The sequence below is a fragment of the Petaurus breviceps genome, unplaced genomic scaffold (genome assembly GCF_028583685.1).
Source record: "Petaurus breviceps papuanus isolate PSGF00001 unplaced genomic scaffold, PetGlider_PUasm1.0 37, whole genome shotgun sequence".
Lineage (NCBI taxonomy): Eukaryota > Metazoa > Chordata > Mammalia > Diprotodontia > Petauridae > Petaurus > Petaurus breviceps.
Window position 1 is genome coordinate 7324321 of NW_027186296.1, and position 13468 is coordinate 7337788.

At 37.1% G+C, this 13468-nt stretch overlaps 1 protein-coding gene across 1 annotated transcript; it reads left to right on the top strand.

Annotated features, from left to right (window-relative positions):
• The first annotated feature begins 10844 nt into the window (after positions 1 to 10844).
• Positions 10845 to 11798, top strand: LOC138168442 (olfactory receptor 11H6-like). The gene has a single exon (XM_069097466.1). The coding sequence runs from the start codon at positions 10854 to 10856 to the stop codon at positions 11796 to 11798; it is 945 nt and encodes a 314-aa protein (XP_068953567.1). The 5' UTR covers positions 10845 to 10853.
• The last annotated feature ends 1670 nt before the right edge of the window (positions 11799 to 13468 follow it).

A 13468-nucleotide genomic window follows, 5' to 3' on the forward strand; every position in this document is an offset into this window, starting at 1 on the left:
AGTATTATTAATCCTATTTTATAAGTGAATAAATTGAGTCTCAGAAACTTGCCAAGTGTTACAGAGCTAGTAAAAATAACAGTTAATATAAAATGCCTAATCCTGCCAACTTTTTCTATGACCTTTTCTGAAATGACATTCTGGGCATTTCTTCAAATGACGTTGTGAGTAGACATGTATCTGGAAGTTAAGCTTGAGTCTATCTCAGAACTGTACATTTGAAAGGAACAAACAGAAATTTTCCTTGTTTTATCCTTGCAACAACCCTATCATGTGCTATTGTCATCCCAATTAAATAGTTTCAGACAACTAAATATGAGAGAGGTTAAGGTACCTGATAAAAGTCATATAACTAGTATCTGAGGCAGAATTCAAATTCAATTCTTTCTAATTCCAAGCCCAGGACTCTATCCCAGATACCTCCTAACTATTGTGATTTGAACCAGTCTGTGAGATCCAAAATTCAGTAATCAGTCTACTGTACTGTTAGTGGGTAAGCACCCTGGAAAGATGTTGGGAAATTAGGGTCAATAGAAAAAGAAAAACAAGAGAGGCAAATGAGACAGCAGTGATTGTCCCTCGTTACCTAGGGTTTTCTCTTACACAGAAGGAAATAAACAGATCAACACTTTCCAGATGGGGCTATGGGGGAGCTTGCAGACTGACCTAGGGAAAAAAGAAGACATAAACTGGTCTTCTAGTTACTGTAAATCAATTGATGTTCCAGTTTTGATCCCCTCCCCATACCACAGAGTGTCAGTGCCTGCACAAATGAATGAAGACTCTTAATTTTTTCTGGGCCTATTTCTAAACTAACATAAAGAATATTCCTTGAAATTATAGGATAGAAGCATCATTGTCCTGTGTGTAAAGTGCTGGAAATGAATATTGAGCTCTGCTTCAGATATATACTAGTTGTGCGGTCCAGTGCAAGTTATGTATCCTTTCTTAGTCTCAGTTTCCTCATCTATGAAATTCTGACGATAGAACCTCACAGAGTTTTTCTCAGGACCAAATGAAATAATGTGTTTAAAGTGCTTTGCAACCCTTAAAACACTAAAACATTTGCACAAACTAATTAATGCTTTTAGAATAAGAAGAAAAAGAGTTGAACAGAAAGAAATCTTTTAATCAAATTTATCATATGAGAGTTGGTACCTAAGATATATAACTAACAGAAATTATGATCAAAAGTCTTCACATTCTTAAATCATTAAGGGGGCTTTTGACAATAAAGTTTTCCTCAGGATAAATTCCACTAATATTGAAGATGTGCTCCTGGTGGTAAAGAACTTTGGGTAAGTGTTGGATTAGGTGCAATGGTTCACTCAACATTCATTGCTCCCCATTTTCAGTGGTGAATAATGTTTTAATTTCTCTTTGTTTGGTATCAGTGATCATTTTTTATGATCCAGGAAATTCTCTTTTAAAATTCGCACATCATCTCCGTAAGTAAGGGGGTAAACATTATCCCAGTGCCACTAGAGAGGGGCAAAGGGATAATGGTACTAAACTGGTGATCAGGAAACTTGGGTCACTATCTGTCTATGTTACCTAAATTGGTAATTCATTTAACTTCCATGGGCCTCAATATTTTTCAGTTACAGAATAATGTAGTTGAGATGTATAATTTTGAATTCTAACATAGACAAAGAGGTAATTCTTATAAGGGAATACTTCTCAACTGTAATCTTCTCCAAATCCCACTACTCCAAATAAGACATTTTTAACATTTTTTTCTCCTGTAGTCATGGTGTTGTCTTCTTTGTGTGTCTATAAGAGAACTGTGTCTCTGCATGAAGATGACCATTTATTGGGAATAGTTATGTGAAGAGTAAACTATAGGAAATATTATCTAACATGGTTCATAACTGAGTTTTGGAACTCAATTGAAGAAGTGGTCCAGGCTGAAAATATAGCTAGGATCAAAATGAGTCTAGATATATTCACAATCAAAACATATAAAGTGGCTATAAACTGGATATTTGGGGATATTTTGAGAATATTCATAAATTTAGGATGATATAATAATGCTCAAATTATGACTATTTTCCTTATTTCAAATTTTTCTTTATGGACTCAAGATGGAAAATGCTATCCACATGCAGAGAAAAACCAACAAAGCCTGAATGCAGATCAATGCATACTATTTTTATTTTCTTTATTTTTATGTTTTTTTTTCCTTTCACAAACTATAATCTTTTGCAAACTGTTTCTTCTCTCACCATATGACTAATAAGAAAATAGGTTTTACAAGACCACACATATATAACCTATATCAACTTGCTTACCATCTTAGGGAGGGAGAGTAGAAGGGAGAAAATTTGAATTCAAAATTTTATTTAAAATGAATTTTATAAGTTGTCTTTATGTATAATTGGAAAAAATAAAATACTATTAAAACTTCTTTATGATGAATTTAACAAATATTTACAATAAAGAAAAATAGCATTATATATGAAACCATGAGTCTCTATTACATAATTTTTAAAGTGTATATTAAATTTAACACAATAGTACCAACACTGTTCTGCTTGTCTATGTCCCCTTCTAAACTTCCTTCTCTTCTCATGTACTTTAAATTGTTTCACTGTCATTTTTTTCTTTCTTTTCTTTTTTCCTTTTTTCCTTTTTTAATATTGCTACCACTTCCCACTTGCTTTCCCTAACACTATCCCTTGTAACAAATAAGTATAGTCAAGCTAACCATATTCATATATTGGCTGATGTCCAGAAATATATGTCTCATTCTACATATTTACACCATCACCTCTCTGACAAGAGCTGAAGTTCCTTTGGAACATATAATGGGCCATTGTATTGATCACAGTGATTAAGTCTCTCAAAGTTGTAATTCTGCACATTACCATAAAAATTATTCTGTTGGTTTTGCTCACATCATTCAAGTCAGTTCATATACATCTTCCCTGGTGTGTGTGAGTGTGTCCCTTTTGTTGTTCCTTGTAGGACAATTATATTCCGTTACATTGATATAACATGATTTGTGCAATCATCCCCTAAGTGATGGACACCTGCTTTGTTTCTAGTCCTTTATTACAACAAAAAGTTCTGCTTTAAACATTTTGCATCCTCCGATGAAGGTATAATTTTCATGCTATTTGTAATACTTACCCTAGAAACAGAAACTAGTAAGACTCTTCCTTTCTGTCATATTAAGAACTACTTTTTCAGAGATTTTTTTTAATCTTGAAAATAGTATGAGAATAATTATGCTAATCATTAGGTCTCAAAAGTCAATTGGCTCCTGAAAAAAAGAAAATAACTAAATATAACTTACATTCTCTAACTTTTAGATGAAATGATATATATATATATATCTCCATATATGTATGTATACATGTATGTATGTATATATACACACATCTATCTTAATTTTTGTCTTCTAGCAAACATTTCAGTGACTCCAGATGATCTCTTTACCTCCTGCTACTGGTTGCCCAGGACATCATATGCTTTTACATTCAATGAGTTTCTCAATCCACACCCATGGGAGTCAGGATGCATGCCTTTTCCAACTGTAAGAGATGGCCTCAAAACACATAAGGGACTCAGATCATATCAAAGTGAGGGTCCTATTTTCATCTCTTCTTTCTGCATCCTTCTCACTGTCAAAGCGGGAAAACAAAATGTGTGAGCAGTGACTTGCCCTTTGGTGATTCCAAAGAAACTAATCTTGTAGAGCAAAGTGAACAGGCTTATGAGAATTAGGAGGAAGGGGTGAATAACTTAAGAGAGTAAGATGCCATAAGTTTTGCTTATTTAAAGATTTCTCTAAGTAAAAATGGTCCCTTCTTGAGGAAACAGATGATGAAGATATGGCCTCTGAGAAAGACTTAAGAAAACTGTTAGAAGGACTGAAATTCTAAGTAACTATAAACCAGGCTACTTTTTTTAAAAGCAATTGGGGTTAAGTAACTTGCTCAAGGTTACATGGCCAGTTTTTTCTGGGTGTGGTGCTAAGTATCTGAGCCCGGATTCGATCCCAGGTCATCCCAACTCTGGGGCTGGTGCTCTTGCTCACTGCACCACCCCGACCAGGTTACTTCTTACAGGCAACTGACTCCATGATTGAACAGCGAGCATATCACACAATAAGAATAGAATCCAAGTCAGCAAAGACCATAACTTGGTGAGTACCACCTACTTCAAAATAAAAACCAACTATCCTATTTTCTTAGTATTTAATATTGCTTACATGGAGGGAGAGAGGGGAGGACCTGGCTCATATATGTAGTTTTATTGTAATAAATATGTAATTTCTGTTGAGAAAATTCTCTCTACCTCTGTTTCACTTCCTACGGGACACTGAGAACTGACAAAAAACCTGCTCAGCATAACATGGTCAGTAAAACTCAAACCCAGATGTTCTTTGTTCCAAGTCAACTCTCTGTCTATTATATTAATACACTACTATTATCTTCCTTGTTTACAGTTTTTTTTCTCTCTCTCTTTTCATTTTTCTGTCTTATTTTTCTTTTCTTTCAGGAGTTCTGAGTACTATTTACCTGTCTCTTTTTTGGTTATTTCAGTTGTGTCTGAGTCTTCCTTACTACATTGGGGGTTTTCTTGGCAAAGATACTGGAGTGGTTTGCAATTTCTTTCTCCAGCTCATTTTACAGAGAAGAAACTGTACCAAACAGGGTTAGGTGACTTTCCTAGGGTCACACAACCAGTAAGTGCCTGGGGCAGCATTTGAATTCCGGAAGATGAGTCTTCCTGACTCCAGGTCTGACATTCTTTCCACTGCTACAGCTAACTGCTCTAGCCTGTCTCTATCAACCTCCAAGATTCCTACAGCCTATCACAAAGGTCTTGGGTAAAACTTTGTATAAAATTTTAAAAGTAACCTAATAATTGGTGGGATTTGAGAAGACCTATATGCCCTCCTAAGTCCCAAAATATCCAGAACCAATCCTGGTTGTCAGAATTTCCCAGCACTAATTGTCAGCATAATGGAATAATATATATGAATTGGGAGTAATGGCTGGGGGGAAGACTAGAAAAGATAGTTGGTGTCAGTTTCTGAAAGATTCAGAATGCCAGAGGAGTCTATATTTTAACCTCTGCATCACCAGCTGCCTCTGGGACATTTCAAACAGTATTTCCTGGAGATATGTAAAATTCAATACATCCAAAACATAACTCATTAATAACCCCACCCAAAATTTCCACTCTAAACTTTCTAATTTCTGTTGAGGGCATTACTTTGTTCTGTTGAGGGTATTACTTTGTTCTTTTTTTTCCTGTTACCCAAGCTCACAGCTTCAGTGTCATCCTTAATTCCTTCACTATCACTCATAGAACTTCTATCATTTCTATCTCACAACATCCCTCTTATCTGTCCTCTTATCTCCATTCATGCAACCACCACTCTCCTTCAGAACCTCATTTAGACTATTGTAATGATGATCTAAATATTGCCCCACCTTAAGTATCTTCCCACTCCAATCCATCCTCCACTCAGGTACCAAAGTGATTTTCCTAAAGCACAAGTCTAATTATGTCTCTTCTATAATAATAAATCAATTCTGGTTTATGAGAGTTTATCATCTAGTTTATTATAAGTTCTATTTTATAATAATAAATGAATTCTATACCTCTAGAACAAAATAAATGCTGCCTTTAAATCCCTTTACAATCTGGCCCTAACCTCCCTTTACAGCCTTTTTGTACATTATATCACTTTCACATTCTATAATAATAGATTTTTAATATTTATAATAAATATATATAATATTTATAATAATAAAAATGTGACACTTCATTTCCTCTTTCAGTGACCTTCCCTAACTATTCCCCATGCCTGCAGTTCATTCTAACCTTGCCTTCCCTTCTAAAAATTCTTAGTTTCCTTCAAGATTAAGCCATTCTTCCCTACTTACTTGTCCTTTTGTGTTCCCTATTTCTCTCCCCATCATCAAATCATCCAGTTTCTATTTTGTCTGTCTCTTCATGTACATCTTATCTCCCCTAACTATATTATAAGCTCCTTGAAATGAGGGACTGTCTCTTTTTTGTATTTGTACCCCTAGGACCTACCATAGTGTTTGGTATATAGTAGGTACTTAATAAATTCTTGTTGACTGATTGAGATCAGAGAGCATAGTTTTGATTCACAACTCTGATATTTCTTGGCCATTACTTTGGGCAAGCTTTTTTTTTGGTTTTATGTTTTTTGGTTTTTTGTTTGCTTTTTAGAGGGCAGTTGGGGTTAAGTGACTTGCCCAAGGTCACATGGCTAGGTTTTGTGTTAAGTGTCTGAGGCCAGATGTGAACTCAGGTCCTCCTGACTCCAGGGCCAATGCTCTATTCACTGTGCCACCTAGCTGCCCCGAGGCAAGTTTTTCTATGACCCTCTGTTTCCTTATCTGTAAAATGGATATAATGATATATATTATTATTATTATTATTACAAATAACGTAAGCATTGGCTATCTCATAGAGTTGTGATGAGGAAAGCACTTGTAAAGAAGAAAACACTAGGTAGACATAAGCTATTCTTATAGCTAACAGTTTAGTAGGAATTCTTACATAAAATATTGAAAAATCACCAGGAAAGTCAATATGCTGACTGTTCCCAGTGACTAAAATCACAAGATAGTAGCCATCATTCATTCATGTCACTTTTGGCTCACTTACTGACTGTATCAGCAATGCCATATTCACAATGCCTATAGAGATTACAAATATGCTGATATAATTATCCATCACAAAATACGTCAGGTTTGCCATTTGGGGAAATAAACTAGAAAATTTATTAAGATACCAAAAGACTGAGTCCCAAAACCAGAAAGTGAAAGCCATCAGAGTAGTTATGACATTGGCACAGGTAGATAAAGTAGAAAGCACCCACATTTTCAAGCCTTTAAAACAGAACAGGCTATCTCAGGCAAAGGTCCTCCTCTCCCCACTCACAGCAACCACCCAGCGTCCTGGAAGAACGCTCCCAGCAGCTCTGGCCCCAGCCGGAATCCTAACTCAAAAAAAAAAAAAAAAGGCAACTGCCACCAACTGCCAACCACAGGACCGTTAGCTTGGCTTTTTTTTTTTCTTGCTCTGCTATGTCAGCACGTCCATGGGGCATGGGAGATCTTTAAATCCCATAACCCTTACACTGACTCTCCTGAGAATACTAAAGTGCAGATAATTTCCATGAATATTTAATTGTTTTTTTTCTAAATCACCCCCAAATGCTGGTAATCTATCTCTGCCCTGAAATCCCATATCCTTTGGTCTCTATTATTCATTTGGCATTTATTACTTTCGGATATCCATTAATGTACCTACACACCAGTTAAATGTACCTCACAAATAAAAGCCTGTTATTCTTGGGATCCCTTCCACAATCTCCTTTCCATCTTTCTATTGTCAACTACCATTTCCCTTCCATCTAAATTCCTTCACACATGTCAGGACCAATCCAGCTTGTAGCATCCTGGTAAAACTGGATTTCATAGGAGTGGAAAAGGAAAAAAAAAATAGTAACACCTATGGTTGCTCCTCCATCACCCATCCTCAGTCCCAAAGAGTGACACCAAAGTTCTATCTCATTATACCTCATAGCAGAGAACCCCTATTCCTCCTCCTACGATGTAATGCTCAGATTAGGCAGAATCTGATTTCCTCTGAAATACAAATGAGTCTCACTTTGGTCCATTGTGGAGAAAGATCCATCATCACTGGTGCTCATGACAACTTTCTTCTTCCCTTTACAACCCAAGGGGAAAAATAAGGAGAGGCACCCCCACTGGGACACATTATTTGCCCTTTCCCCAATCCATGTGGATCATACAATTGAGAGGCCCCATTCCCATATCCTGACAGATAAGATGAGTTAGGAGAGTGGGAATTTTAGAACCCAGTACAGCAGGAATCGATTTAGTTGTCTCTAGGATCATAAGAATTCCAAGCAAATTTTAATAAAAAATACTAATGATTATATATAGTCTTTAGTAGAATATAGTATTGTACAACAGTTCAAGTGTAATTATGGGTTTAATAGTTTTGGGGGGACTGGCCTGTGTCCCTGGTGCCAAAAAAAATGTCATTTAAAAAGACTTCAACACTTCAGAAATATGACACATTGATAAGTTAGGAATGGTTATAATGAATATAATTATTGTTGATCATCTCTTCATGTGCCTTATCTCCCCTAGAGCTAGGAATCTGAGAGGAGAATATGTCCTGTATTGCTTTGCATTTTTTCATGGCCCTTATCAGAATGTTTGCAAATAGTATATCTTTAATAAAAATTATTTTATTATTATTAATACTATTAATGTTATGATTAATAATTATACTATTAATGAACTTGCATTTATATAATAATAATATTTTACTTTACATGGTATTTAAGGTTTACAAAGTATATCAAATATATTACTTCATCTGAGTCACATTACAACTTTATAAGATAGTTTATCAAGTATTATACTAACCAATTTTTGAAATGAGTAATTTAAGAAATAACATTAGATTGTTCCAAAATAGTTTAAAAAAAACAACCTGAATTTTGTATCGCACTTAAAGGTTTACAAAACACTTTACATACATTATCATATTTGACCCAGACAGTTTTCTAATACTATAGGAACTATAGATATGTCCCCATTTTACAGGTGAGAAACAAGGGTCAGAATGGTTGAGTGATTTATCCATAGTCATTCAGCTTGTAAATATCAGTGATAGGACTCAAAATCATGTCACTGGAAGTAGAGCAAGGAGTATTCCAACTCTGACAATATGACCAATGGGGGATTGTCGAATGGGGCATGAATGAAAGCACAACCAGAATTGGAAAGGGTGGCCAGGAATGTCATGTCATCAGGAGGGAACCAGGTTTCAGCAAGTTTCAGAAGATGGCAAGATTGAGAGAGGAAAAGGATTAGGATAAGAAGAAATTTTTTATCTATAAAACAAGCATTCCATAGAGCATAGTAGAAGGGGCCAGTGCATCCAGAGTAGGATATAGAAGGGGGAAGAATTTGGTTCAGAGGAATGAAGGTAAGGGAGATATCAGGGGACAGAGAAACAGATCTGCACACTGGCACCTGGAGTATCAGAATTACTAGAATGGGGACAGTAGGCATGGCAACATGATAATCAATTACAAATTAGTGCAGGTAGAATACCAAGATGAAGTAAGAACTTATTAAGCATTTTTCCCAGGAAATGTGCTAAACTACATTATCTGGGAAAAGGTCTTTCTGAGGTAAGAATTACTGTTTAAGTCAAAATCCCACTTATGGCAGCATGTAATGTTGTGTCTGAGACCCAGTGAGATCTGATTCATAGTAGACAAAAAGAGGAGGAGGTATGGCCTGGGGGTTTATAGGCAGTGTTAGTTTGGTCAGGGTCACCTGAAGAAATTGGGAGAGGGGATGTAGAGTCTGATGTGAGGATAGCTTCCAAAGCACTGGAGAATGCCTTAAGATGGAAACAGAGGCCAAAGAGGCTGATACCTGGAATGTGGAACACAGAATTTAAACAATTTGCCCAAGATTATTCAGTTAGAACTATCAGATATGTTATTGGTACCAAATTCTTTCTGACTCTAAGCCCAGAACTCTACTGGCTATTCATGTTTCCTTTTTCATTGTTAATCAATCAACAAGTATATATTAAATGCCTACTGTGTGTCAAGCACTGCTCTAGGCATCATGGATACAAAGACAAAAATAAACATCTCTGCCCTCTATAAGTTTATATTATATCAAAGAGACAACATGTATATGTAAAATTAGACCAAAAAAATAAATAGTATGTAATTTTGGGAAGGGAGGGAGGCACTAGGAAATCAGAGGTATCAGGAGAGATTTCAAGTGGGAGATAGCATTTCAGCTGGTCTTTAGAATTTAGCAATTCTAAAAGATGAACATGAGGACAGAGTGTATTCCAGGTACAGGGGATGGCCACTGCAAAGACACAGAGGAAAATATGGAATATTATACATGAGCAACAGCATGAATATCTGTTATTATTAAAGATACATCATGACATGGTGGATATTGAGTGAGACCTGAAGTCAGTGGGTTCAAATATTGCATCAGAAATTCATTTGCTATGTGACCTGAAAAATTCACATGGTGGTTTTATATATATATATTTCCCTAAAAATAAGATAATATATATAAAGCACTTTGCAAACCTTTTCAGTGAAATATTAATTTAAATAATACTGTACTCTTCCCTGTCAAAAATAGGATGTTTCAGGTTAGAATTTATTTGTTACATTTTTGTTTATTGATGTTAATTTTATAATAAAAACATTAACAAAAAGAAAGGAGGGGAGGGAATTTCAATTGGAGGTACTGATATTGGTTTGAGGAAAGAAGTGGAATAGCATTGTACTTCACTGGGGGACAAAGTATAGTCTACTTTGATAGTAGCATCAATATGAGATTTGACTGGAATGGGAAATAGAAACTAGACTGTAGAAATCTATTGTTTCAGTTCTCTATAATAACTCATTGCACATCTGAATAATTGAAAAATGCTCCCATGGGGTGGCCAGGTAGCACAGTGAGTAAGAGCACCAGCCTCAGAGTCGGGATGACCTGGGATCGAATCCAGGTTCAGATACTTAGCACCCACCCAGAAACACCTGGCCATGTAACCTTGAGCAAGTTACTTAACCCCAATTGCTTAAAAAAAGAAAGAAAAATGCTCCCATAGAAGTTTTGCTTTTGTCAAAACATCTGCATAGTATGATATGAAACCATAGTCAAAAGAGTTTTAGAAATGGCAGAGGCCTCAATAATTCTTCAAAATTGGGGAATCCATGAGACAATTTGTGTGATGGTCATTTCTGTCTTTTCATAGGGTCAGGAGCCATGAACATATCAGGAGGAAACAGAGTGACTGAGTTCATCCTCCTGAGTTTTCCCTGCCCCAGGGAGATGCAGATCCTCCTCTTTGCAGTCTTCTCTCTGACCTATGTCCTGACCCTGATGGGGAATGGGTCCATCATCTGGGCAGTAAGGTTGGATCACCAGCTCCACACCCCCATGTACATACTGCTGGCCAACTTCTCCTTCTTGGAAATCTGCTACGTTAACACCACAGTTCCTAACATATTGGCCAATTTCCTCTCTGAGACCAAGACCATCTCCTTCGCTGCCTGCTTCCTACAGTTCTACTTCTTCTTTTCCACAGGTGCCACTGAGACCTTCTTCCTATCCCTCATGGCTTTTGATAGGTACCTGGCCATTTGTCAGCCTCTGCACTACCCCACAATCATGACAGGACATTTTTGCCTCAAACTAGTATTCCTCTGCTGGGTTAGTGGCTTCCTCTACTTTCCAGTCCCTATTTGCTTCATGACTCAATTACCTTTCTGTGGTCCAAATATTATTGATCACTTTCTCTGTGATCCAGGACCCCTGCTGGCTCTATCTTGTGTCCCTACCCCAGGGATTGAACTTTCCTATTCCATCCTCAACTGTCTCCTCCTTTTTGTCACCTTCCCTTTTATCCTTGGATCCTACACTCTGGTATTCAGAGCTGTCTTCAAAGTCCCTTCAGCAACTGGCCGGAAGAAGGCCTTCTCCACATGTGGCTCCCATCTGATTGTGGTCTCTCTGTTTTACGGGACCCTCATGGTCATGTACATCAGCCCCAACTCTGGAAGCGCAGCTGGTTCACAGAAAATCTTCACCTTATTTTACTCAGTAGTGACTCCACTGGTGAATCCCCTGATCTACAGCCTGCGTAATAAGGAAATGAAGACTGCTCTAAGAAAAGTACAGATGAGAATAAAAACCATCCACAGACAATGACAGATCTTTAGGCGATCTCCCTAGAGTCTTTATTGATTTCCCTGGAGTCCTTACCTGATCTCTTGAACTGTCCCCAACAGGTGCTGCCATTTCCTCACACACAGCTGTGAACTCAGGACTTAGAACTCCATAGGATCAATCTCTGCCCCATCAAGTTAGGGTGGTATAGTACATAAGTGGATATTAGATAATAAACTAGATTTAGAGTAAGAAATACTTGAATTTAAAACATGCTTCCAAAACTCATTAGCTACATGACCTTCAGAAAATCTTTTGATTTTCCTGGGCCTAAGTTTCTTTAATCTATAAGGGTCACCCTTAACAATTTTCTAAGTTCCCTTTCAAATCAAAATCAATTATCCTAAGTCAAGGCGGGCTGGCTCAGAATTAGATTCACCTTACTGTACTCTGACTGTTGTCTCTTTTTCTTAGCTATCTGTCTGACTATATTTACTTGCCCTGCCTTCTGATAAATTGTTGTTCAGTTGTTTTTCAGACATGTGTGAGACTTTGTGACTTCGGTTTTCTTGGCAAAGATACTGGAATGGCTTATCATTTCCTTCTCCAGTTCATTTTACAAATAAGGAAACTAAAACAAGCAGGGTTAAGTGACTTCCCAGCATCCCACAGCTACTAAGTGTTCAAGACCAGCTTTGAACTCAAGAAGATGACTTCCTGACTACAGGCCTAGCACTCTATCCACTATGCCACCAAGCAGCCTAGGTAGTTATCTGGTAATTCCCTATACCTTAACCTATTCCTGGCCTTACTGAATTGCTATCCCCCTACCTGCTCCTGATGTCTTTTTCTTTTAATGTCAAGTACACCAAAAAACTGATTTTGCACAACAAAATCTAATAGTTCTCTATTCTTTTCTTCCTCTCAGTGTTTAATGCTGAAAGATTTCCAAAGGGTCATATCAAGTACACGCAATAAAAGTATTGTATCTCTAGGCACAGGCTTGAGGCTAAGTTCTATGTGTGAAAAGATGTTGGCACACTGCTAGGATAAAAAGTTATACTTTTGCCATGCCATTCCAAGGTTCCACTACACTGCTCTCCCTCTTCACAATAATTGACACAGGGCCTGAATCTCATTAATGTAAGTTGTAATTGATAAAATTTGTTGATATAAAATATTGTGGCAAAATGGATAGAAAGCTGGTCTTGAAGCTAGGAAGATCTGGGTTCATAGTCCTGCCTCTGATGCATACTGTCTACCAGACCTTGGGCAAGTCATTTAATCTTTCAGTGATCCAGGAAATGCTCTATGGTTGCAAGTGGCATAAAAGGTGCCAACGTTCAATTGTATGGAGTTTTCTCACCCAAAAGTTCCCTATACCAATGAAATCATAGGTCTGGGCTCTATGCCTGTAGCAGCAAGCACCCCAAGCGTCCTCAGGGTTTGCTGCCACCACAGGTTCTTAGATCTGCTTTGTTAAAGGAAAGCAACTCAAAATGGGTTAACAAGCTTACTTTAATCAGTCAGACATATATCATTTACCTTGTTCAGGGGAAAAAGGTCAGCACCCCAAACTTCAAAGTATACAGGCAGAATTATCAAGACAGAAACAGATCAAGTAGACAGATTTCCAAACTGTCCGACCATTACATCCATACCCAGTCAACATCTGGTTTTCCACATCTGGGTTTTTCAAAGCCGGGGGGGGG